At 28.4% G+C, this 27,817-nt stretch overlaps 1 protein-coding gene across 1 annotated transcript in view; it reads right to left on the minus strand.

Annotated features, from left to right (window-relative positions):
• Positions 1 to 337: 337 nt before the first annotated feature.
• The window catches only part of LOC122269642 (uncharacterized), a 36,229-nt gene continuing 8,749 nt past the window's right edge, over positions 338 to 27,817 (minus strand). The window contains exons 2-3 of the mRNA XM_043043686.3: positions 11,623 to 11,678; positions 338 to 4,871 (exon numbers count right to left, since the gene is read on the minus strand). Of these exons, the coding sequence (XP_042899620.2) occupies positions 471 to 4,871; positions 11,623 to 11,678 (4,457 nt within the window). The 3' untranslated portion in view covers positions 338 to 470. The remainder of the gene's footprint in view (positions 4,872 to 11,622; positions 11,679 to 27,817) is intronic.

Raw genomic sequence — 27,817 nt, forward strand, 5'->3', positions numbered from 1 at the left:
GTGATTTGTCATTGTTTTCAACAATAAGATTTATTTATTGTGTTTGTCTTGTTGTACGACTTAACAAAATGTCTCTAAGTTTCCGCAAAACACTTGCAGGTTTATATCTATATTTCATAAAAACTTATTTCTCAACAAGCTCAGCTGTTTAACTACAATTTAAGCTCGTATTCCCTAATTTAAGACTTCATAGAATTGCTGGCAGAATCTACTCTCGACTCAATACGATATTCAGGAACAAGTAAACTAGGATTACGCTTTATCTGCACACCAAAATTTATATTGCCTTTTATTGATCTTTCTGTTGGTGCTTGCAATAATGGCAGCACTGCGCGAGCCATATGCATTCCTGTAACAGCCAAATTTTTAAGTTGGTAGGTTCTGTCCCTGCCACCATCATAAACAAACTTTATGTTCGATTGTTTATTATCACCGTCAGTGCTTCTGGCGTGAACTAAGTGACCATTATTTTAATTTAAATAACTATTTTGTTCATTGTGGTGATTTCCGAATGGAATATAATAATAGCCTCCGTGCGGTTGCAAATCTCCGTTGTGATTGTTATCATCAACTTCTACCAAAAAGTACTCTTCGGGTTGATGAGTTCCATGTTGTACACCAAACGCACTAGCATCGATTAGAGAATTTTTTATGTTGTAAGAATTTTTATCGGTATATTGCTGTGCATCTTTATAATGTCCTCCTATAATTCCACTATTATGTTGACCTCCTACCATTCCACTATTATGTTGACCTCCTACCATTCCACTATTATGTTGACCTCCTACCATTCCACCTGATTTAATTGTAGCATAACCACCATTGTCATACTGGCCCTTAGAACTTTGGTAAGGTGTCTCGTTATTTGAATCAAGCAGTGCACCTTTAAAACTATTGTGTTTATTTGGAGTCGAAGCATATGATCCATCTGTATTTTGATTCTTTATGATGCCTCCAATACCAATACCTTTAAAATGGCCTATGCCTTTAATATTTTGTTTTCCAGAATCTCCATACGTATTCTCTCGTCCTCCTTCTTTATGATAATTTTGGAACTGGGATCCATAAACGCCACCATTATAATTCTGATCATGTATTATAGATCCTCCGATATTATTTTGGCCATATAAATTTGATCCTTTATCATGATTTAAGCCATGTAAATTTGATCCTTTATCATGATTTAAGCCATGTAAATTTGATCCTTTAATATTTTTTTGACCATATAAACTTGATCCTTTATCATGATTTAAACCATGTAATTCTGATACTTTAATATTATTTTGACCGTATAAACTTGATCCTTTAATGTTATTATTTTGGCCGTATAAACTTGAGACTTTAATACCGTTATTTTGTCCGTATAAATTTGATCCTTTGTCGTTATTAATTAAATTAAATTCTTTATGCGAGATGGAACCTTTCATATCATTAGCTGAATTAAAATTACTGTGCTTATGTTTTCCGTATTGGGGTTGTGTCATAGGAGAATATTCCCCACTATTAAATCCAAACATGTTTTGAAGAGAAACTTTGTAGTTTTCATGATTACGTATACCTTTGTTAGTTCCTTTTTGGGGTGGTCTATATTTTGTTCCTTTAAAGTTACTTTGTGGTTTAACGAACACTACATGCTGAAAGTTTTGGTTATCACCATGAAAATGGTTTATATTTACCCCTTTCGAAAGAGATCCTGAAGGAGGAGATGTGTTTGGAGATTTCAAATTATGTACACTGAAATTTGGTTTTTCGCCTTTTAAAATCAAATGACCTCCCATTTCCTCTCCATACTCGCTGGATCCTTTTGAGTTAGTTATGGATCCTGAATAGTCATTGTTGCTTCCTTTCTCAAAATGGGGTACAATATTATCACCTTTGTAGTTATTTCCCAAAGTAACCTCGCCCCCTATTTCACCATTGTGGATGTTACCTAAATAACCATTCTCTCCTTCGTTACCTTTAGGTTTTCTCAACAAATCAAAGTTCGATCCCTTAAAATCATGATGAGATTTTGTACCTTCTTCTGAACCTGAATGTTCAGGGTGATTTGTGTTCAGACTAGGGTGGTAGTCCAGCTGAATCTGATGATTCTGTATTTGTGGATAACCTTTCAAACCTTGACTTTTGATCTGCTCATGGAGTTTGTCACATAAGATTATAAATTTTTGCCCGTTGTCTCCTTGAGTTTGAGAATAGTCATTTACGTTAGTCTTATCTTTTTCAATGTAAGATGGGATAATTACTTGAGAGCCTTTATTATTGCCATATTTATTTGATTTTAAATCCAAACTTATATCTTGTGCATTACCTTTATGAAGATCTGTTGGTGTATAACCACCAGTTGAAATACCAATATCATTCTCATAATTTGCTACAGTTTGTTTTCCATTGGAAGAATAATCTTGCGTTTGTTCGTTATAGTTTACAGGTTCCAATAGCTTGACTTGGTAATTAGACAAATCAGTTTTTTTATTATCTTGGTACTCTTTAGGTTGATAACCAATACTTGAATCGTGAATTTTAGCATTATCTTCTTCGTAAACTACTTTAATCAGTTCACCAGTGGAGGGATCAATATATAACTGATTTGGATCTGCTTCGGTTATTGGTACAAGCTTTTCATTTTGACTGTCATAGTCATTACTGCCAGTGTGTACGTTTCCTTTAAAATTAGTAGTATGTTCATTTGCATCTATAGATCCTAAAATATCAGCTTGTTGATCATGGCCGGATGCTGAATTGCTGTCATACTCTGAAGCAGTTACTTCCGTACCTTTATGGACATTTGTTACTGGTTTGTAAGATTTCGAACTTTTTAAGCCGCTGCTTGGCAGAGTGAAAAAATATTGTTTAGAAATTCCATTTCCATGATTATTATATCCTTCAAATATTGACTTTTCAGTTTCTTGTTGATTTGAATTTGAATTTAAATCATATTTTATCTCAGCAGGAAGATTTGTTGATGTATGGTCATCACTTATTGTACCATAACTACTAACATCTTCATTATTTAAGTTTCCGGAATCTGTATGAACGTGGTGAGCTTGTTTCACGTGACTGTCAATGTCAATAACTTTTTGCAACCCCTTTTGATTTTTAAAATCTCCTATTTGTTTATTAGAACTATCGTATGGATAAACAGATGCATAGTAACCGAATGTGTCATCTTCCGGTCCATAGTTTTTCCCAGGGATATGAGAACCTTCTAGTAAAACTATGGTCTCTCCTTCGACGGCTGTGCGAGGTTGCAGTCCTGTGTTTTCAACTGATGTCCTACTTTGAGGTTTTAGTGTCTCTTGTCTTGATTCTTGTGGGGAATTAAGAGTATTTTGTTCTTCTTTTCGAGAAGTTTCCTTTAGAGTAATATGTTTCAGAATGGTTACTTTTTGTGTACCTTCAGATCCTTTAAGAGCAGCTGTTTGCAGTCCTGAATCTACTTCCCATGTGGACGATTCGTTTTTAATCTTTATTCCATCTCCTTCCCGCATATGACGTTTCGGGGACGAAGTATTTTCAATAATAATAGTTTCATTGGATTTAGTTGTCATATATCTGATACCGTTATCATCTGCACTTGACAATTCAGACTCAACAGGAGTTTCATCAGTAGAAGGATTTAATTCATTATAAAAATATTTAGGGGATTTTGTGTTAGCATCGGTTCTAGTTTCACCAAACTTCGTTCGCAAATCATCCTCATTTGCAATTAAATCACTGAAGTTTTTTACAATAAAATTTTTATTATTTTCTATTTCAGATCTCATATCCGGAGATAGTGCTTTTCGAATTGGATGTAAAACTATCGACGATTTCTTTGCAGCTAAATTTCTTCCAGAACTTTCGGATAAGTATGAGTTTTCAGTTTTAGGCTTAGAATAGAAAATTGTTTGGTTCTCATCAATTTCACCAGATAATTCATGTTCTTTTTCATTAGTTTCGAAATCTTCTGAGTATTCATTATCAGGTGTGATTTCTGGAGGTGTTTCCTGCTGAAATGAACGAAAGTCAACCTGGGATTTCTTTGCAACAAAATTATTTCCAGGCCTTCTATTTTTATCATACAAGTATTGTTTTTCCTTTTGCCGCTCTTCAGGATTAAAAGTTGGTTCAATTTCGTCAAATTCATTTGATGCTTCATGTTCTTTTTCAACAGTTCCAAAATCATCTGAGTAATCATCATCATGTGTGATTTCTGGAGGTATTTCCTGCTGAAATGAACGAAAGCCAACCTGTGATTTCTTCGCAACAGAATTCTTTCCAGGCCTTCTATTTTTATCATACAAGTATTGTTTTTCCTTTTGCATCTCTTTAGGATCAAAAGTTGGTTCAATTTCCTCAAATTCCTTCGATGCTTCATGTTCTTTTTCAACAGTTCCAAAATCATCTGAGTATTCAGTATCAGGTATCCTTTCAGGTGATAATAACTTTCGAATAGAATGTACGCCTGGGGATGATTTCTTTGCAACTAAACTTTTCCCTATACTTTTATTTTTATCAGGGAAGTACGAAATTTCTTTTTGTGGTTCGTTAGAATAGAAGCTTGGTTCGTTCTCATCAAATTCACTCGATGCTTCAGTTTCTTTTTCACTAGCTTCGTTATCTTCTGGGTATTCATCATCATGGGTACTGCCGTTTCTATCATTTTCATGATAATATTCATAATTGTCTTTTTCTTTGTCAGATTCATCGTCAGTTACGTCAAAGTGTTTTTCAGTTTTCATCATACTGTATGTATTATCATCTTCGCTTTGTTTTCTCTTTTTATTGTTATCATATCTGGGAAATTGATATCTCTGGAATCCTGAAACTTTTTTTGATGGCCTAGAATCTGCGTAATGAGCTGGTGCATTATTATGGTATACTTCAGAATCCTAAAGAAAGAAGAGATTTTTATAAAACCAAAAATATCAGTATTTTAAAAGCAGCAAGCTTAAAAATGAAATATAGTGAAAATTTAACTTCATGTCATTAGTGAAAAGACAATTTTTCGATTACGGTACAGCATTTAATGAAATTATTCAATAATGGAAAACCAATTGTTCATAATAATTGCTAAATTTATCATAAAATAAAATCTAGATCATAGAACATTAACGAATAAAGGTCCAGGATTTTCTTACAGCTTATGCTAACATTAAATAATGGCCACGCCTGGGTAGAACATCACTGACTATGATACTGCCTCTGCGCAAAATTGGTGTTTTTAAAAAGTATTTTCAAATAAATTCTTTGTACAAACTACGGTATAACAAAATATAACAAATAACGGTAGGAAAAAAACCTGAGACATTTACCAGGGACAAATGTAAAAAAAATTAAAACTAAAATAATGCAATAACTTATAAGTTATTCTTTTTTTCCTCTTAAGGTGATGCTGCTAGGGAACTTACCATAACTCTTTGTAAACGAAAGCTAAAAAAACTTAGATATCGTTAATTAACAGCAGTAATTTATGAAACATTTCTTAGTTTAAGTTTTGAGTAATTTACATAAACAACCCCAAATTAAAAAAACGAAGAAAAAAACATAGAAAATGATAATTTTTTAAAAGTGAATCATCACTCGAATGTGTTATTTTTGGTGATGACTATATCAGATTACAAAAATATTCATATATTACAACAATATTCATATTTTTAACATATTTAATTTCATTTTATTTCCTCCCCTAAAAGAAGTTACATTTTCAAACCATCAATACTATGTCGGTATATTTTGTTTAATTTCTTCTTCTCTCTATTGTTTTCTTAAAACAAGTTCCAGTTTTATTTTCCCAATAATTTAATCTTCATTCATTTTCAGCAAAGAATTTCCTTTCAAATTTATAAATTTAACCCCTTATCAATTTCATCTTACGAATCGCAAGTTGAAAAGAAAATGTTGCCTGCCAAAAGTCATTTAGTTTTTGTTTGTTTTTTTAATTTTTATTATTATTAATCAGAATGAAATGATACAATTTTATTTTCCTTTGAATTACATATATGTTGCTTCCTTCGGGGGTATATATGCAGAGCCGTGTGCCTGTGTCCATGTCCATGGCATAGAAGTCACAAATTTGCTCTCCTTCATAATGCGATATCGATATTATAGATTAAAATGCAGCTCTATAATTTAATAAAAGAATTTTAAAAGAAAAAATAATTTTTTTAAATCTCGGATTTCTCTCATATTTTCTCAGCTAAAGAAAGCAACTCGTGAATCTGTTACAAGGCATGTGATGAAATAATGGTATCTTGAATTTATTGAACCTAAGTATCATAAAAATTATTCATTTGATACGTTTCAAATAATTTAAGCAACTAATAACTTGAATTTCGTTTCATCCAAATACAAAGATAAATATTTTTAAAAACCAATTCATTATTTTCTGCCTGCGTAGAGCTTATAAATTGGTTTTACTAAAATAAATACACCAATACCACCTCATTCAGAGCTGCATTCATGCGTGGTAATAATATTTGAGTTATTACCCAACACTTAAACATAACATTTCATGCTGCTCACTTCTAAAAATTTGGTAAATGTGATGTTTTGTATCAATTTAGTGATCATTAATCTATGTTAAGGAAGGAAATATCGAAACATTGCATCTTTGGAATCACTTATCAGTGGTTAGACCTACATTCACCAAAATTGTTTTTACGTGAATAATAGTTGACACAACTAAAGTACAAGAATAAAAAAATTAATAAATAAAATATTTTTCCAGTTGTAATATAATATTTTTTCCAGTTGCAATATAATAAAATATTTTTCCAATATTTTTTCATTTTTTTAAAATTTTAAATGCTAAAGTATTCATAATGTAGATTCGAAATATCATTCTAAAATCATGGTAAAATAACCAGCAACAGTATGTCCTATGAATTAACCCTAAAGCACGTGGTTAGGTTTACCTTTACGGTTTTATAACCGTTTACAAAAGGCATGATTTTAGAACCATAAAAATGAAATTTTTTTGGTTTGTATATTTGGAATCACTTATCAGTGGTTAGACCTACATTCACCTAAATTGTTTTTACGTAAATAATAGTTGGCACAACTAAAGTACAAAATTAAAAAAATAAAATATTTTCTAGTTGTATTCACAACATTTTTAATTTTTTTTTTTTTTAATTTTGAATACTAAAGTATTCATAATGTAGATTAAACTATTATAAATTTCATTCTAAAATCATGGTAAAATAACTAGCAACAGTCTGTTCATCGAATTATATCTGAATTGCGTTGTTTGATTTACCTTTAAGGTTTTATAACCGTTTACAAAAGGCGTGATTTTAAAACCATAAAATTTAATTTTTGCTGGACATAGTAGTTATAGATTATGGGAGGCTTTTTATTAGGTAATGAACATCAAAGTTAAATTGTGGTTGAGTTGTGTGCTGTCAAAAATCCGCAAAATGCTACTTTATTTGTTTATCTAATCAAGCAGTCTTTTTTGTTTTAAGCAGTTCTGTAATACTGTCCTCTATGCGGAATAAGAGTTTCGCATTTTAATAGCCCAGGGTTACGAATTCGGGAGTGCTGGGCATAGGAAACTCTTCCTCAGTTGAAGGGTTGTGGGAATTAATGTGTTGTCGTAGAAGGGATTTGAGCCCCCGTTCAGCCAGTCAGGAAATTAGCAGATCAAGTCTCTCCGCTACAATATGTACCTAACTGATAGGAGCTAAGTTGCTTCATACCGTGATCTTAGTCGGCACGGAAAAAATGTTGATTGTTTATCCATATTCGATAAAAACGGGATTGCCTGGTCGGTAGGGCGCTGGGCCCATGTCCGAGAGTTCGTGTGTTCGAACCCCGCCGGCCGAAGACTCACCGTGTAATAAAGTAACTGATGCACGTTAAATCTGTCGAGTCGCAGAAGTCCTCCATGTTCCCATAGCAAATCAATACCTCTGGGGGTACTGGATTGGAAATCGATCGCTCTCTGATTCAGGTCAAAATTACGATTTGTGTATGAATGATTGGATGTATGAATGACTCTGCCCTATAAACGGGTGCGACATATGGTGTGGCAGAAGTCGAATTCTTGGCCATAGAAAGCGCCACTGGAAAAGAAGAAGAATCGCACACCCATACGTCAACAACAACAGCAGATGAAAACGGACAATAAATGATTCTTCTTAGAAGTTTGAATATCATCTTTTTGGACTGTTTTGGTTGAATATGGTAATCAACAATTAAAATATTGTTCAACAGTTTTTTTCCGAAAAATTTCTATCAGGGTACACTGGTAGACAAAGACGTTTTATTTATGGATAAATAAAAATAAATATCTGAATTTTTATAAGAAATAATATTTTTCTAGTAATAATTAATTACAATACTTCCCTTTTTTGTTTACAACTTACACACTTTACTGAAGAATAATGCCTTAAAAGTGAGTGTGATATATGATTTTTTATATTAAAGATCAAAAGCTTACATTAAAAAAATCGAAAACGATTATGAAAACATTATTTATATCCAAAACGTTTGCTCCAAAATGTGATTCTTTCCTCACTGAAAGTTTTAATTTAACATAATAAATAACTTTTTGACGTGTTACACTAATTATTTAAAACGTGTTCAAAATATTAAGCTAATTTCTCAGTGTTTCTCTAGTATATGTTTCCCATAGCAGATTTTCAGGGACTATTCAAAAGTTAAAACTGACGAGTAATTATTATTTAAACAGTTATTTTCAATTTAATTCAACGTGTAATGTTGATGCAATGTTATCCGCATTTTAATTGTATTTATTCTTTTTATAAGAAAAGCCTTACAAAATATTAAGTATAAAATAATAAACGTATTTTTGAATGGTAAAGCTTTATCGTAATATATAATTTAAGATTATATTTTTCAGAGAAATCAATAAATAAAGTTTTTAAATTTCTACTATTTTGGCAAAATTAAAATTTTTTCTATCATCCCGAAAATCATTTTGTAAAATTTGAAACACGTTTGATTCTGCATAAAAGCAAACCAGTTAAAGAACATGAACTACTTTTATATTTTTCTTACTTATTTATTTTCAATCTTACAAGCAAAGATGAAACTGAAATAATGATAATCGCGATGTTTTTAAGGTTTCATGAACTCAGGATCTAATCCAAGACAAGAGAAAATGACTAATAAAACAATAAAAAACAAAACAGGCATACCTAAGACAAAAATGAAGAAATCTCGTTCACTTTTTTTAATTTATAATGTAACTACGGTTATGTCTCGTAAGTAGCTTTCATCGTAAAATGAATGGTTATTTTTTCTCTAGATGGCAGCACTACACACATTTATTTTTTTTATTTTTTTTATTTTCTTTAAAAAAAAAAAAAAGTTCTTTTGCTTAGTAAAAAAAATCACTGATTAAAAAAAAAGGATTAAAGACAAGGAAAAGCCCATAACACCAGCAAGAAATGCGAAAACGCAATTTCTTAGTTACTCATTTAAATATATCATAAAAACCTGCCTCGCATATTATATTCAAGCACAAATAAATGAAGACAAATCTATAACATCAAATTTTCTCGAGATCATAAAACAACCTTAAATATGAAGTCATAATATTAATTTATATTTAAGGTTTAAAAATATATATTCAAAAAATTGAAGTTTGATATAAAAAATATTATTATTATCTATAAAAATTAAAAAATAAATTAAAAATAATAAAAAAAATTTAAAAACTAAGTACTCAACAAAGATTTAACTTTCTGAAACTCTTCACGTGATTCATATAAACTCACAGCATAACAGTTAAACTGATTCTGAGTTTTTGAGAACAAGAAATTTTTTGCGCAATAACATAATTTGATTTCAAAGATAACCTAAAACCCATGTAAAACATCAACTGTACGTTTAAAGTCTCATCACTTAAACACTCACCGCGCTGGGCAGAATGGGACCAAGTTCGAAACAATCAGACCAACAATCGGCAAGTTTCAAGCGCTCAAGAATAAGCTCCCATTTTTAAGACTTGCCAGACACGAATGAGAAGAAACAAAAGTGATCTAAATATAAAAACGTAAAGTTGCCACCAAAAAAAATGGAAAAATAAAGGTGAAGAACAAAACTTAAAAAACCATAGTAGCCGAGAGAGAAAAAAAATATGAAAAACAGCACAACAAAAAAGCACACACACAGTGGGCAAGAGGGGCAAATCAGGATAAAATGCGTTTCCACGAGCTATGGAGTGTTTGTGAGGAACTAATGTTGTTAACAAGAGAATCTGCATTAATGTGAATGAAACAAGATCTTCCTTTATTAACGACTTTCGTTTCTCACCGGTCCTATATAGGGCGTGGAAATGCATTTTACCCTGATTAAATACCTCTCAGCCACTGCGATTTTTCTTGTTCTGTTTTTCATCGATTTTTCTCTCTCGACTACTGTGGTTTTTCTAGTTTTGCTCTTTTCCTTTATTTTTTGTTGGCAACTTTACGTATTATATTTCAAACCACTTTATTTAATTAGATTGAGAGTTTAAAAGTTTTAATGGTTTCATTTACAAAAAATACAAATTTGTACCTATTTCACATTTGGCAATAGTGTCTATACAAGTTAAGTATTGTTTGCTATGTAGTTTTTTTGTAAAACGTTAAGTGAAAGCAAATACGAGTTTGATGGAAAGATCATTTTTACCGTTCGATTCATATTTATGAAAGTTCAAATAATTTCAACATTATCTATCTTCGCATGTATTTAACAAAAATAAACTTCAGTAGCAAATTTTTGAAAATATAATTCATTCAAAATAAGTACTGCTTCATAAAACTATAAAATTTAATTTCAGCTAATGTATTGAACAAACACATGTAATTAATATTATCATTTTCAAGTATTTTTAAAGTCGACGTAAAAAGAATACTGTTTTCATTTACGTAATATCTAGATCAGTGGTTCTCTATTTCTATCGACTATGGAACCCTAATTTATCTAACTTCTTTCGGTTAAACCCCTGAGCACCTGTGAATGTACTAATAAAAAGAAAAAGAAAAGACTAATGATTATTTTGAAACGATTTAATAAGTAGAATGAAATATTTAATGTTTTGAAATTTTTCTTTGTGCATGCATATGCTGAACATGGTTTTAGCTGAATTATGGTTTTTTTTTATAAAAAAGAACTGTTTGAAACTATAAAATAGTTATAAGAGAAACGTAATTCTTTACTTTTGAATTCAGTTATTTTATTTTGAATTGAAAAGCTCAAAGAGAAATATTTATAACATTTTTAAAAATGCATTTTCTTTTCGTACTTTATTCAATATATTTTTATTGAAAAAATATATATTTTATATTTTGCTACTCTATTTTCATTGGCATTTTCCATTAAGAAACTGATATAAGCAAGTGAAATATTAAGTAAATTATGGATTATCAATTGGATTTAAATAATATAATTATGGGTTTAAAATATCCTAATTCTCGAAACTCCTGTCATCCTCTCCCGAAAACCTAAGGAACCGTGGAACATCTTTTGGGAACAGCTGATCAAGTTCATATTTCGCTATAAAGCAAAAAACATCGAATTTGGTCAGTTCATGACATTCCCTTGTAAGACTAAGTATTATAATATAAGTATTTCAAAAGTATTATATATTTAAAGTAATACATATGTAAAGTATATGTAGTAATTTACCTGATTCAAATCGGAATTTTGGGAGTCTGTTTGGCACTGAATAGCTCGCAATAAAACTGAAACAAAAGAAAATATTCAAATAAAAGATCTACATGTGCATTTTTTACTGCTAAAATTAAATAATTGTAATAGAACAGCAATCATTAAAAAAATATAAAGATAAAATTTTATTTTCAATTATTATATTTTTAATGAAAAATAACGTTAAATATATAAAATTCGCCATGAAGCTAAACAACATGCTCCTAACAATTTATTTTGAGATTATATTAATTATAAAGCTAGAAGAAAAAGCACGATTTTTCAATTTAAAAAGAAGGACTTAAAATTATTTTTAATTTAAATTTTCGATGTAGTTTACCAATGTCTTTAATTTAGACTCTCACTACAGTTTACCAATGTAACACGTCAACAGATTCACAATTTTGAAATAATATTGAAGAATAATACTAAGAATATAGTGCACAGAGAAAAAAAGTACTGGTAAAATTATAGTACATTATAGTAATAACATTTCTGGTTAAAAAAATAAGTAATTTTGATCTGGTAAAAATACCTTACTGTATAATAATGACATTTTGTAAAATTAATGGTTTCATAATATATAATAAAATTTGGTAAATGCGATAAAATTCGGTACTTTTATCATAATACCATAGAGCATGGCATAAAAACCATTTATTCAGTTTAACTGTTCAGTTTTGTATTTTTTCCAAAATGTGTGGTATAAATATATACGTATTTAGATAGATATTTATGTTAAATTCTGGTTTATTAAACTTTAATATCCTTTATAATTTAAATATCGTTTTGGAAAATGATTTTCTATTCAATAAAATCTTAATAGCTCGAAAATAATATTCCATGCTAAGTATCATAGTCTAATGCTGATTAACACTTTCAAAACTTAATGCTGATTAACTTTCAAAAAATTGTATTTACTTATTTAGTTTTAGATTCAGCAACACATTTATAATTTTCCATACAAGGTAAATGAAATGCTTTATAAAATTTTCTATTCAATAAAATCCTAATGCACTATACTAAACAAGTTTCTGTATTCTAGCTTTTAAAAAGAAAATAATTCTATTAAAAAATCTTTTTTTTTTCTTAATTTTATATCTAATAACAAATTTTAGGGTACCTGTGCCAATCAAAACGAAACCCCAAATCATCGTTACAGAAAGTGCGCTGGTATTCCACCGCGAATTTCTTCAACGGGCAGATCTAAACGTTTGCTACAAATTCCACAAAATGAAATACAAATTCACTTTTTGGGAAAAAATGTTATTACAGTTCTCGTTCGCTGGGAGGTAATTAGCAGACATCTATGTATTGGAGCGCATCAAATAGAACGTTCACATTTCAAAAATGCTTTCACACATCGCGTGTCTAAAGAATAAATTAAATAAATGTTTCTACACTAGACGTGTCCGTACGATAGACATCTTTAAAGTTTTGAATTTCCTTAATTTTCCAATCTTATTAGGCTCGTAATTATTTTATTTGCATGCACATGAAGAAAAGCTTCCTGTGATCAAAGATTTAGAAGTCACGCGATAATTTTTAAACAGAGAAATGAAATAAAATGATGAGAGAAAAAAAATTGCAAGGGAATTTCAGTTTTTTGTGTTTAAATTACGAATTTTTAAAGTTACTTTTTCGAATAAAATCTTTGCACATCAATTTGAAAATACCGTTACATTGCCATTTAAAAAATGTGTATTTTTTAACTTCTGGTGTGTTTTACAAATTGAAAATAAATTGTGTTAAATATAAACGATTATGTTTCTGCCAGAAATGGATTTCAAAATATTACAGTGCCAATCAAATATTCATCAAGCAAACCTAAAAATGAAGTTTGTAATTAAAATTTCCGTGCTTTAAATTCAATAAGTGTTTTGAGAGAATGCGTGACTTTTTTATAAATGACATATGCATGGAAGTAAAAGCTATTTTTAAAACATTATATACAATAAAAAAAATTAGATCTAATCATAAATGATATTTAAAAAAATATTTGAATAATACATTCTAATAATATTTAAAAAAATCCGATCTAATTATAAGCCTTCCTCGTGTTTGCATTTTTTGAAGATATAATATTAAATAATAGCACAAAAAATAAAATTCGAATCCATTTATTTCTTCCTAAACTTAATTGAGGAAAACAATTTGAACTCCATACAGTTTAGAAAAAATATTAATACAGTCATTATGTATGGAAAAGCAATTCGAACTTCAATATAGAAAGAGAGTTGAGTCTATAGATATAGAAATTTAAAATTTAAAGTTATTAAAATATGCAAAATATTAGTATAAAGAATTATAAAGATACTTTTCAAGCATTTTCAAAACACATAAAGGTACTTCTCCATTTAATATTGAGATATTAAATTGAGAAGTATCTAGTTAGTATCTAATTAAGACGTAAATTGAGAAGTTCACAATTTAATAATAAGTGAATATTACATTCATATTGTGTTTTCATGTATTTGTTGGATAAAATTGTACTAATTATCCTTACTTATCTAATTAATTCTGCAAAATATAAAACTTTTTATTAACTTAAACACATGTTAGAAATCAATAGCTGGAAATTCTATTAGTTTAGTGAGAAACTATGTAATCATCATATGTTAAAAAAGTCTTATTGTTATTCCACTATTATTGCATTTTTACAGGCTAGAGCGATTGTTCCCAAAAGTTTCCAAGTTCTGATAAATTTTTTTACAAACTATTAATAATTCTAATTAAATCTAATTAATAATCCCTAATTCATTCAATAATTTGGTAGTTTATACTAATTTATTTCTGAAAATGCCAATGGAAAAGGAAGTAGTAAAATTTGAAATGAAATTAATTTTTCAATAGCAATATAATGTATAAATTATGTAAGGGATGTATTTCTACAAATGTATTTCTTATCGAACTTTCTTATTTAAAATAAAAGAACTAAATTCAAGAAAAAAGAATTATGTTTCTCTGCTAATTCATTTTCAACGTTCATTTCCTTTCTGAGAACAATAATTCAACTCTCCTTTATTAATTTTCAGCACAAATATACACAAAAGATATAAAAAAATTAATTAATAATGAGAGAAATTAAAGGAAATGAATGAAAAGAAATTAATAATTTAAAATATTTCTTTCCTATTATTAAAGATTTTTAAAATGATTTTTAATCTTCTTATCAGTATATTCTCAGCTGCTAATGAACTTTTTTCTATAGTTGGGGTTCCGCCAAAAGAATTTCTATCATTAAGGTTCCATAACCGAGAAAAAATGGGAACCACTGAACTAAAGCAGTGTCTTCGATCTTCCTGCACGTGATTCGATTGAACACAGTACTTCTCCAAAGGTTTATTTCTATAAATACTGCTAGAAATTTCTTAGAAAAAATGGTTAAATAACAATTTATTGAATTCTTATTTTACCATATTCAAACTAAACAGTCAAATAACCATAAATAATATGGTATTCAAACTGTTAACTGTAAGAAAAACGGTTTATTAACTGCTTTCACTTAATGCAGTTAAACAACCAGAATTTTATAGCACCAACTAGGTCCATCTAATGAAGTCACTTTGTTTCTTGCAGATGGGTACATTTAATTCTCAAGAAAGCTAATCTGTCAGTTCCATGGCCGACAAAACAGGGGTTCAAGTCCTAGCGTTGACACCACAATACTTCCTCCATTCTCTTCACATGAAAAGTTTTCAGTGTCCTGCACTGAGCAATTTGTGTCCTGCAATCTAAAATGCCCATTACCTAACAAATGTCCACTTAAATGCTTTTTTACAGTTTTGAAACCATGCTTGTAGTAAATTGTTTAAAAAAAACTGTCTAGTTTTATATTTATAGTTTCATAACTATACTAGTTGTAAACGGTTTCAAATCCGTAAATGGTGAAAAATGTTACTTACCCTAAATTTTACGGTTAAATGGATGGATAGATTTCTGACTTTTATTTTATCATAATTTTAGAATAAAAATTGTAACAGTGAACTTTAAGTCATTCTCAATACTATCATGTCATCTCATGACTGGCCTTCATCTTCAACGCTTTACTTCGATTTTAGAAAAGGTTCTATTTTTTTGTTGGGTACAAGTCCTTATAACGATATGTGTGAGCCAACAACCATCTAATGCGAGTTGCTTTAACTATTTTAAAATATAAAAACAAATAGTAAAATGACATCAGAATGTATTATTTTTGTTATATATTTCATATATTTATTATATATTTTTACTGTATTCAAAAGTACCAATTAAAATTAATGCAATCATATAAAAAAAAATTCATAAAAATAGACAAAAAAATTAAATTTAGAAATTAATAAATAAATAAAAACTAAAGTGTTCTACACACTTTTACTAATGATCAGTGCATAGAAAAAGAACACCCTAAATAACTTCTTATTTAACAATCAGGTTTGATCTCTTGAGCAAATTTTAATTTCTTGCTCAATCTTAACGAGAGAGCCTTGGTGGCTCAGGGTATAGAACGTTCGCCTACCAATGAGGTTAACTGGGTTCGATTCCCAGCAATGGCTTTTCTATACGAATTCCACACCCAGCTCACGCCGACTACAGTGCTGGCGCAAAATATTCTCGGTGGTAGGCGGTTCAGGAATCCTCTACCAATTAGGTAACCGAGAGATGTTTTCGTGGTTTTCCTCTCCATGCAACGCAAACGCGGGTTAGTTACAAAAAAAAGTTCCCCCACGTAGGCAAATTTCCTCCAATGCTTGATCCAGGAATTCCCTTATCTCCTGGATTGGGTTCAAAATTACAAGGTTTCGGGGTTGAACATTGGAAGTCGTAAACTCAAAATTGGACCGGCTGTTCAACGCCGGTGATAAAATAAGATAAAAATCTTAACTCGAAAACACCATAAATAAGGTAAATAATTAGCGCAGAAGATATTTTGAATTGCAAAATCTGAGTCAAAAACGCAATTCCATTGAATAAAAATACCTTTTTTAGACAGATTTGGATTTTTTACCCTCAAAATATGTAGAGTAACGGACATTTGGGAAATATGGTCTGACCAAACTTTTGAGACCATATTTTCCTGCCTCCCATATTTTGAGGTTCAAGAATTCGAATCTGTCAAAAAAAAGATATATTTGCTCAACGAAATTTCATTTCTGTCTTTTGCAACTTAAAATATCTTTGCCTTAATTAGTTTGTGTAATTAAAATGAACCATTTAAGATTGAATTTTAGTATGTAAAAATTTGATCATTCGATCAAAAGTTATTCAAGGTTTTCTTTTTACTACACATAATTTTTATAAATATTTTTCCTTCAAAACTTACTATTGGATTATATTCACTTAGCTTTATGTATCATATAACTACTTATACTAGTTATACGACGTTTGATCCATTTAAAAAATATTATTATTGACGTTAAGGTCTATAAAATTATTTCTTGATTTTACTAGAAATTAAATAAATTAGTAAGTAAATAAAAGGGTATTTATATATGTTAATTAGATCCTTGTTTATCACATTAAAAAAAATTGCTTAACTTTTTGGAACATGGAAGAATTCCCTGAAGTTTTTAAAGATTTTATCTTTAAAAGCTTATTTATCAATATCTAATTTGCTAAAACAAATATTGTGTGTGGATGCATCGTTAAAAAAGATAAATGGTTTTTTAATTATAGCGCACAAATCAATTAAGTAAATTCTTCTGTTTCTGCTCGAGTGATTAAATAATTTTACTTGGTTTTGAAAAGGGGTTCATTGCGCTTTATTTCCCACAACGAATTCAATAACAGCATTATGTTTTCATAGTCAAAGTGCCTAAAATAATAGATACCATATTTTGAAGTAACAGTCATTGTTGTGTTTATGAAAGTATTAAGTATTAAAATTTAAGAAAAATGCATTATTTTTTTATCAAAAATAATGCATATTTTTTATTTTTTATTTATATTTATGAGAGTAATTCATTGTTACTCGATTTTGTAATAGATAAAAAGTTACGTTTAAATTTTGTTCCATTTTTTTCGAAATTATTTTTGACTTTTAAAACCTTTCATTTTTCTTTTTTGTTTTGGTTTTATTTGACAGTGGAAATTTTTCTGTTTACTTTTTAGTTTTAATTTCATTTCGATTTTTATCCTCATTTTCAATTCAATCGATATTTAACTTCATTTTTTAACAGTTTTCAGGATTTGAATATTTAATTAATTGTTTTATCTAAATGTTGGACGTATTTGTGTGTTTTGCATAGTGATGTATAAAAAATTCACGCTTTTTAAGAAAGAATTCTTATTATGAATAATTCTGAAGTAACAACACGTATCTTTGAATACTAGTTTTCAGAAGTGAGGCAGAAATAAGATCAAAATTATAATATAAACTCCAGTAAAAAAAATTAACATAATTATACATATTAAAAGAATACCAAGATTATTGGATATAAATAAGGCTTATTTGTGAAATAATTATGCTTGAGAACTCTGGTAATTGTAAAAAATTAATAATAAGTTAATTGTTCTTTGGACAATTTACTTATTATTAATACAGCTTATTAATATACTCATTATTATAGTTATTCTACAATAGATTTATTAATACATTTTATGAATCAAAATGGTTTACATAGTAAACAAAGAATACAGTGTTTGAAACTCAGCGTATTGAATTAAATATCTTTAAAATGTTTTGTAACTTGAATGGTATCAAGTTGAATCCAATTATATTGAAAATCGGTCCTTAGATTTGATTATATGACACTAAGGTACAATTTGAACCTAGTTCAATTCAAAACTTATAAAGTTTGAAGTAAATTTGCTCAATATTATCGCTTAATGTCTAACAACGTGGAATGTAAACTTACTTTAGCATACAAGTTTCTTCGTTTTTGGAAGTTCGGTGAAGATATAATATTTCTCTATACTTATGCGATTCTTTTTCCTTTGTAATGAAATATGACAAATTCATCTAGAGTTATAATTTAACCGATAGAGTTATAATAATTTGCACTTTCTTCATTTTCCCCATTTCAAGAATTCCCGACCTAACACCTCCTCCCCTATTTGATGCTTAAAAATTTCAAAAATAATTTAATTTAATTTATACTCTCAATTGTATCAAATTAGAACTGTACCAGAATTGTTGTTTATTCCTTGGGGTTCTAAATAACCACTTTTTTTCCAAATTTATTCTAATATGATTGTCAATGCATTAGTTAATAATTCTGAGTATTTTTTTTTTCACAATGAGTTTTTAACTTCCTTTAAGTATTAGTTGACAGGTATCGAAAATTACATTGCTCAACATTCTCGAGAACTGAAAATTTCTGACAGGGTGTGCATTTTTTACCCTTACTCACCATGGCATGTAAATATTTCATAAGAAATATTATAAACTAAAAATTATAAGCATCCCTAAATTTTTGACGAATATTACCAAAATGGTGCGAATAAATTGTACTAAAAGAAAATAGAAAAACAAAAGTATATTATTTTCCAAATGTTAAAGGATCTGCAATTGTTAATAACTATGCAATTGTTACAAACTTAAAAATCATTTCTGCATGAAAGCTAACTTTATGATGAAGGATGAACCTACCTCACCGGGGGAAGCTTAGCATTTGGAAAGGCATAATTTTGTTATCAATTTTAGTACATGATATGACCATTAGTTTAAGACATTGAAGCACTCTATATTCCATGTCTAATGATTATACATGAAGAGAGATATGGTTTTAAAGGGGGACAAAATTATGGCTATCAACACCAGTGGTTCCCAATTTTTTCGCTAACGGAACCCTATATAATAGAGCTTCTTTTGGCGGAACCCCAATTTTATAATTGGAGTTCATTAGCAACTGTTAATATACTAAAAAAAAATGAAGATAACGAATTTATTCAGAAAAAAATTCCTTCTTTTTATTATTAAGAACAGTTTTAAAATTTGTTTTTATATTTGGCAGCTGAATTCGCAGATCTGCAGTGGTATCGTATTCAGTAGTTCTTGTCATATGCGCAAGTTGAAATTGAATACTGTTTTCGAAGAAGAACTGTTTATAAACAGTTAGAATGATCATCAGAGAAAAATATTTCTTCATTCTTGAATTCGGTTATTTTATTTTGCATTGTAAAGTTTGATGATAAATATTGCTTCATGATAAATTTGCAATAAAAAATTTGATGATACTGATGCAATTATTTGTAAAAGCATATTCTTTTCGGAATTCCTTTTCGTATTTTCTCTTAAAAATATATTGTTAGTTTGGAAAATAAAAATATTTATTTAAATTTTGTAATTTCCTTTTTTTAAATACTTTTACTTAAATAATTTCATTAAATTAACCAAAATATTAAATAAATAATATATTATGGGTGGGACAAAAACTGGTTATAGGTCTAAAAAATCATAATTAGTTCCGAGGAACACCATTTGGAAACCGCTGATCTAGACAAATAAGGTATTTTTTTCAGTATATTTTTTATACTGATCAAATGAAATCAATTCCAAGTCGACAAAACTAGTAGTTCGAAGTTTTATTTAAAACAGTAAAAAGTTTGACAAATATCCTTTCAGCTTTGCTATGAAGGAAAGTAAAATTATGCTTCCTATGTATTGATTTAATCAAAACAAAATCAATAGGATTATTGGTTCCAGTATTGTAAAAGCTGATGTGTACAAAAAATTCAGTTCTGTAATGCCAATTTAAGCATCAGGCATTGTTGCTTAGACAAGCAGTGTATTAGTTCCGTTGAATTTTTTTTTAACGCTTAATTGATTGAAATCGATAGAATCGATAATTTAAAAGTTATAAGTTCTATAAAGGTTTCTTGCACGCAAAGTACCATTTTTGTCTAATACCCATTTAAACGTCTAACATTGCCCTTTTTTCCCCTATAATCAATAAAATCAAGTTGAATTAAACTATTAGTTTATAAGTAATGAGTACTTTATGTATGGAAACATTATTTTTGATTTATACCCTACCATGCATAAAGCTTGAAAAATATAAATCGATGCTCTCAGTGCAAAAACTGCACTGAAACAACTGACACAAGAAATAGTGCGCTACTTCTCTACATTGTGAGACGCATAAATAGGTATAATAACAAAACTTTCCTTTTTGTACATAATCGTTTTGTACAATCTACTTTAATAATATTCTACTTTAATCTACTTCTATAAGCTACTTTATAAAGTTTCAACTATCAATCCTATTGACTTTGTTTTAGTTTTATTAGATTCACCATTAAAAAAAATACTGAAATAAATTACTTTGATGGATTACCTTGATACTAGTGCCAATTCCGTAAATAAGTGAAAGCCAAAGTTTGTTCTGTGTTATAATAAAAAATAAAAAAAACTTTAATAAATCTCATCAAATTGGGATTGGCTTCCTTTGACTTAGCATTAAAAATGCATGAATTTAAATATATTCATATTTATTTCTCTTTTACCCCTTTCTCCCCCTTTACTCTATCTCTTGAGCCACCACGGGCTCAGGGATAGAGCGCTTGCTGCTCAATGAGGTGATGTGGATTCAAATAACAGCGATGGCTAGTCGAAACGAATTCCGCTCCCGGCTCGCACTGACCACAGTACTGATGTAAAAAATCCTCAGTGATAGACGGATCATGGAATTGAGGTCCCTTGCTGGCTGGCCAGATTATCTTGGTTTTCTTCTCGTTGTAACGTAATTACGGTTAAGTTCCAACAAAAAAAAGTCTTTCACGAAGTCAAATTTCTCCCGATCCAGGAGTTTTTTGTCTTCAGGATTGGGTTCAAAATTACAATGCTATGGAGTTGTACATTAGAAGTCGTAAACTCAAAACTGTTCAACGACGGTTTTAAAAATCCTCCCACCCCTCCTAGTATAACTTTTACAGATGAAGTATAAATTTCCCCCTATATATTAATCACTAAAGCCCGGATTTTGATGACATTTGCATTTTTTTGCATTTTTTGCATTTTTGGACATTTTTTGTCTTTTAGAGCATTTTTTTAGATTTATAAGGCATTTTTCTTGAAATTTTGGGGCGTATTTTGCATTTTAATGCATTTTTTAAAGTTTTCTGTGAATTTTTTACAATTTTTATTATTTTTTATCAATTTTCATTATTACACTGGCTTCCAAACAATAAAGAAAATCTCTAGGATATTAACAGGTGAAGCAACATCTTTTCAAATTGAAGAAGAATTGTCAGTAAGTAAAACCGTCTTTTTCAAGTACGCACCTATAACCAAAGAATATATAACCTATAACATCAGTAGACGTTGAAAGAAGCTTTTGCAGGAATGAAAATTTACTTTCAGACAAGAGACGCTCGTTTACATTTCAAATTATCAAAAAACATTTAATAATCCAATGTAATTCTGATATTTAGTAATATTATGAGATGGAAGTTGTTATATCCATTAAAGTTTCTATACAAAATAAAAATATTTTGGTGTCAATATATTTTCCTTTTTTTGTTATTTTAGGATATAAAACATATTTTTCAAACTTTAATGAGCGTAGAACAAGTATTGCATTGCTTTATATCTTTTAAATGACTCATAATAATTTTAAAGAGCAAAACATTTTTTAAATTCAATATTTTTACTTTATTTAAGGCATTTTTTGCGCAATTTTTGCATTTTTAAGGGCATTTTTTGCACTTTTTAAGGGCATTAGTTGAGATTTTTTAGGTCATCAAAATCCGGGCTCTATTAATCACATTAAGTACTAACCACAATGCCATATTCACATTAAGTACTAACTGCGATAAAACGTTTTATGTTTTTATCCCATAATGCACAACTTTTATGTGTTTTATATCCTTCCACTCCCATAATTCATTTAAAACAAAGTTTCCCAACCAATAAATAAAAATTTAGCTGCCAAAACGGTACAGAAAATAAGAATGTGTCGTTTTTCTATTTCACTCTAATATTTGAAAACATTTTTACATTAATCATAAAATAAAATAATCAGATATCGAACTTAGATAATCAATTATATTATTTAGTTATTTTTATTGTTAGAAAGGATTCATAACTAGTCATATTTTAACGATGAAAAAATATTTGTATTTTAAATTTGGCTACATTTTCTTAGTTCGAATACACAAATATTTGCTGCATTTAGCGTAATATTGAATATTTAATGAAGAATATTCACATAAACAGACATAAGTCTTCACATAAGCAGAAATGTATAATTAATTAATAAAAGTTGAGGCACAAAGCCGCATTATCGAAGTTTGGATTTTACTAATTCATATTGATGAATATAAACCATATTTAGGATGATATGGTCCATATTCACGATATTGATGAATATAACTCATGTATTCAAGAAGATATTCGTTATATGAAGAAAAAAAAACTTATTATTGTCCTTTAAATTTAGATAAAATTTATCAATTTAAAATAAATATATCCAAATAAATAAGAACTTTATAAACATTTACTCAATGTTCCTGCATGCAAGCTAAAAAAATTTATTTTCTTAATTTAGTAAATAATAATAATGAAAATTTTAAAATTCTTGATTAATTAATAAACAAGTAAATTTGAGTTTCTTTTAAAAAAAAATTTTTTTGTTGTTTATATTTTATTTATGAAACAAATGTGTTTTAAAGGTTTTGAATATTAAAAATTAATAAAAAAAATTTTAATCTGAACTTTCTATTATTATGCAATATCATTAAAAAGGGTTTTGAAATTTTTTCCGAGCGTATTATATCATGCGCAATTTTTTGTAAATAAAAACTTTATGCAACCTTAAATATCTGAAATGTAATTTTATAAATGAAGATTTCTGCAATTAATGCTGTATTATAGAAAGCTGGTTTGCGATACATTTTCTTTACCACTTTTTAGTTAATGTTTACAACCCCCTTACACACACAAAAATTTTAGCGATTTCTTGTACTTTGAGTTTAAGTAGTATTGACAGATGGCAGCACTAAGAGCTCATTCATTAAAATAATTCAAAATAAATTCAAGGAAAAGATTGATACAAATAATTGTATATAACAATAACTACTTTCTGAAGGGCAAATATTACTTGCGTGGTACAAGTTTAATACTCAATAATAAACTAATTTTAATCATAAAGAAATAAAAACAAGAAAACAGGACGATTTTGAAGAAAACTATAAAAAGTTCAGATTTATAATAATAGATAGCAGCACCAAACATTCTATTCGAAAACAAAGAACGCAAATGTATTACTAATTTTAAATACTGTACTATAAAAATATCAGACAAAAAAATATTGAACGGCTAACTTTCAATCTGTTTTTTTTTTTTTTTTTTCTTTTCCGATAATTTTAATTTTTTTCTACTTTACAAGCTTTTTTGCTTATTTACAATAGCTTTCTAATTTTATTTTATTTTTCAATTTACAATAGCTTTAATTTAACTGACACTATTTTTTTTCTTTTTCGAAAAATCTATTTTAAAATTATTGAATGATTATCCATCTACCCCTACCAGCAGATACAAATGAATGTGAAGGGAGTAATACTGGACTCCGAATACTTTCAGTGCTTACGAAGAAGATCAGCAGGATGCATGTAAGATACAATCCTGTAGAATGAAATATCAAATCGCAAACATTGATGTCCATATCTTCAAAACCTATTTGTAAATTGAACTTAAAAAAGCATATCACTATGAAAAAATAACCGTTGTTCCAATAACCAAATTTCCGCGAAAAAAAACGAATTTTAATAATTCAAAGGATGACCTCAAATATGAATTAGAGCTAAGCTATTAATTAAGTAATGAAATCAGACCAAAAAAGAGTACTTTTTCTGAATATACATACTATTCTTTCGATGAATTTAGATTATTCTTTTCCAATTTAAGGAGGTAACCGCAGTTTGTAAAATAATTTTACAATAGTTTTGGTTTGGTTAAATAGTTTATTAGAGATTTCGAAATCTTGGGAAACTTTATGTGAATTTAACTTCTCCAATAATTCAGCATATCTTGGAAAATTTATAGAGAATCGAAAAAAATTTACGCTCATTTAAAAAATTCGATAATCCAAAAAAAATAAACAATTTTCTATGATTGTTTATAATTTTTTGTTATTTCATTTAATAATGGTTGAAAAATTTTGCTTTGTGAAATATTCAAATTCTTACATTCTTTTAGACTAGGTATATAGCAAAATGGATCATTTGAGCGAGATCAGGCCAATTAATTTTGAATTATAAAATATCTAAAGTGGTATTTACTTATTTTTATTCTTTAAGTTTTTTTTAATTTGATTTCTTTTTATTCTTTATTTTTTTTTATTTCCTTTTATTGTTCTATAATGTAAAAATCTGATAATTAGAATAAATGATACTCAGTCTAATATCTTTTCCCCTTTTTTTTTCCTCGTTAGTTGACTGTGTTTGTAAAATTCTTAATTTCTTATATCTTTTTTATTTGAACTTCTTTATGTTTTGTTTTATTTGATTCGTTCAAGTTCTATTAATATTTTCTTCAGTTATTCTTAATCTAATATTAATAATGAACTTCACTGGAAATGCGCATCATAAAATTACTTTATATTACAAAATTACATCTTGTACTACACATCTGACTCTAAAACTGTTGATATCTTTAAACAATACCAGTTACAGTGTTTTACGCACAATATCATGAATTGTTTTCATCGTATTACAATACGCATTATTTTATGTATTTGTTATGTATTTTAAAATTCTATTGCTATATTTTTGATTAAAAAATATTTTGAAAAAGTAAAAGGAAAACAATATTTTATCAGTTATTCACAGTTTATTTTATTTTCTCGACGCAAAAAACAAGAATCGTAAGTTATATAAAGTAATAAATTAGTGAACCTGAATATAATATATTAAGTATTCAAACATTAATTGCAAATCTAAATATTTAAAACAGTACATTCAATAATTCATTTTAGCAATTATTATAGAAATTTAACATAATCCCAAATATATTTGTAATTTGAATATCTTTTGTTTGCCGCCTAATAGAAGCATTTCCAAGTGCACCAAATATTACTTACTAATCATTTTAAATGTTCATGGGTACATTTTACGTGATTTTATAATGGACTTTAAACTTATCATTGCCTAGATGGAGCATTCCTTTTTACTTTAAAAAAGTTTTTTTGAATCTAGTAGAAATATTTCTGGAAACAAATTTGACTTTTTCCCCCGTCGTTGAAAAGATGAGCTCCAGAGAAAAGTTTTCTTTTTGAATCTTGTAGAAATATTTCAGGAAAAAATTTGACTTTTTCCCCCGTCGTGGAAAAGGTGAGCTCCAGAAAAAAAGTTTTCTTTTTGAATCTTGTAGAATTATTTCAGGAAAAAATTTGACTTTTTCCCCGTCGTTGAAAAGATGAGCTCCAGAAAAAAGTTTTCTTTTTGAATCTCGTGGATATATTTCAGGAAAAAATTTGACTTTTTCCCCCGTCGTTGAAAAGATGAGCTTCAGAAAAAAAGTTTTCTTTTTGAATCTTGTAGAATTATTTCAGGAAAAAATTTGACTTTTTCCCCCTCGTTGAAAAGATGAGCTCCAGAAAAAAGTCATCTTTTTGAATCTTGTAGAAATATTTCAGGAAAAATTTGACTTTTTTTCCCGTCGTTGAAAAGATGAACTGAATTTTGTAGAAATATTTCTAGAAAAAATTTCATTTGTCCCCCGTTGTTCAAAAGATGAACTCCAGAGAAAGGTTTTCTTTTTTTTTATCTTGCAATAATATTTCTAGAAAAAATTTTTAATTTGTCCCCGTTGTTCAAAAGATGAACTCCAGAGAAAGGTTTTCTTTTTTTATCTTGCAATAATATTTCTGGAAAAAAAAATTTCCCCCTACGTTGAAAAGATGAACATTTAAAAATGTTAATTAGAAAAAAACTGCAACTTTAAATCATAATTTCTATTCCTGTAAAATATATTGCTGACTTCTTTTGTAAGGTACATTAAAGATTGAACTGTCAAGTTTTTGTAAAAAAAAAAAATAGTGATTAAATTACGAACATTTAATACTTTTTGATAGGTAAAATGATATTTTTCGGTCTATACACGTTCAGCTCTTAAGTTTTACATTTATTAAGAAGATTTAGAATGCACACGCTTCCATAATTTTATTTTCCTCTTAACTGCTAACTTTTAAAAAGAGAACGAAAAGCACAAAAAATCTGATATGCCGTAATTTTTACTATAATAATTACTGTAATAATAATTACTATAATAATTCACTGAATCACTCTTATTAAATAATTATTACTGTAAAAATAAAGGTACAATATTTTACGATAAAAATAGATTTTACAGATAATGCACCCACACTTTATACCGTAATTTGATCCGAAATTTTTCATTGCAGTTGTGTTTCAAGAGTTAAATTGTGAAAAGTTAAGTGATTTTAATTATTTTATTTATTTATTTCAATTATTTATTTTTGGAGAAATAGTTTTAGCAAGAATTAGTAGTAGTTTATTCCCTAAAAAGATTTCAAATTTAACTACCATTCATTGTCAACTCGTATAAAATACGCGTACAAAAGAAGTCTTTGTACCTGAAACAAAAACTACAGCTGCAGTTTTCCTTTAAGAGAATTTAAAACAATATCTAAAAGAACGAAAACATAAAAATGAACCATATCTTATGCTTCAGTCAGAGGCCTTATAACTTTATAAGTTTTCATCAAAACTGAGGAAGTACACTGTAAGAAATTCCAGCTAGAATTGCGGCAAAAAGTACTGGCCAATCACTGAATCTCCCTAATTTAAAAAATATCACTGTATATATTACGGTATAATATTTTACGTTAAAGTTGTTGAATCGTAAAATCATTGTATCCCTCTAAATAAATATATATTGCTGTAAAAATTACGGTTTAATATTTAACGGTAAAAATGGTAAAATGGATAACGGTAAAATGGATTTTATGGATATTACATCCAATGTGCAAGTACTTTATACCTGAATTATATCCGGAATTTTTTGCAGAGTAGTTGAGCTCTGAGAATGGAACATAGTTTCAATTTATTTATTTCATTGATTTCAAATATTTATTTCTGGAGATATAGTTTCAGTAAATTATTATCAAAATAGAATTTCACTATCAAAAATCAGCCATTTATTTTCAACCAATATAAAATAGGCGCACAAAACAAGTCTTTGTAACAGAAACAAAAACAACCGCTGCATTTTTCCTTTAAGAGAATTTAAAAC

Source organism: Parasteatoda tepidariorum, chromosome 10 (genome assembly GCF_982258835.1).
Source record: "Parasteatoda tepidariorum strain Cologne lab strain chromosome 10, Ptep-v5.0, whole genome shotgun sequence".
NCBI classification, from domain to species: domain Eukaryota; kingdom Metazoa; phylum Arthropoda; class Arachnida; order Araneae; family Theridiidae; genus Parasteatoda; species Parasteatoda tepidariorum.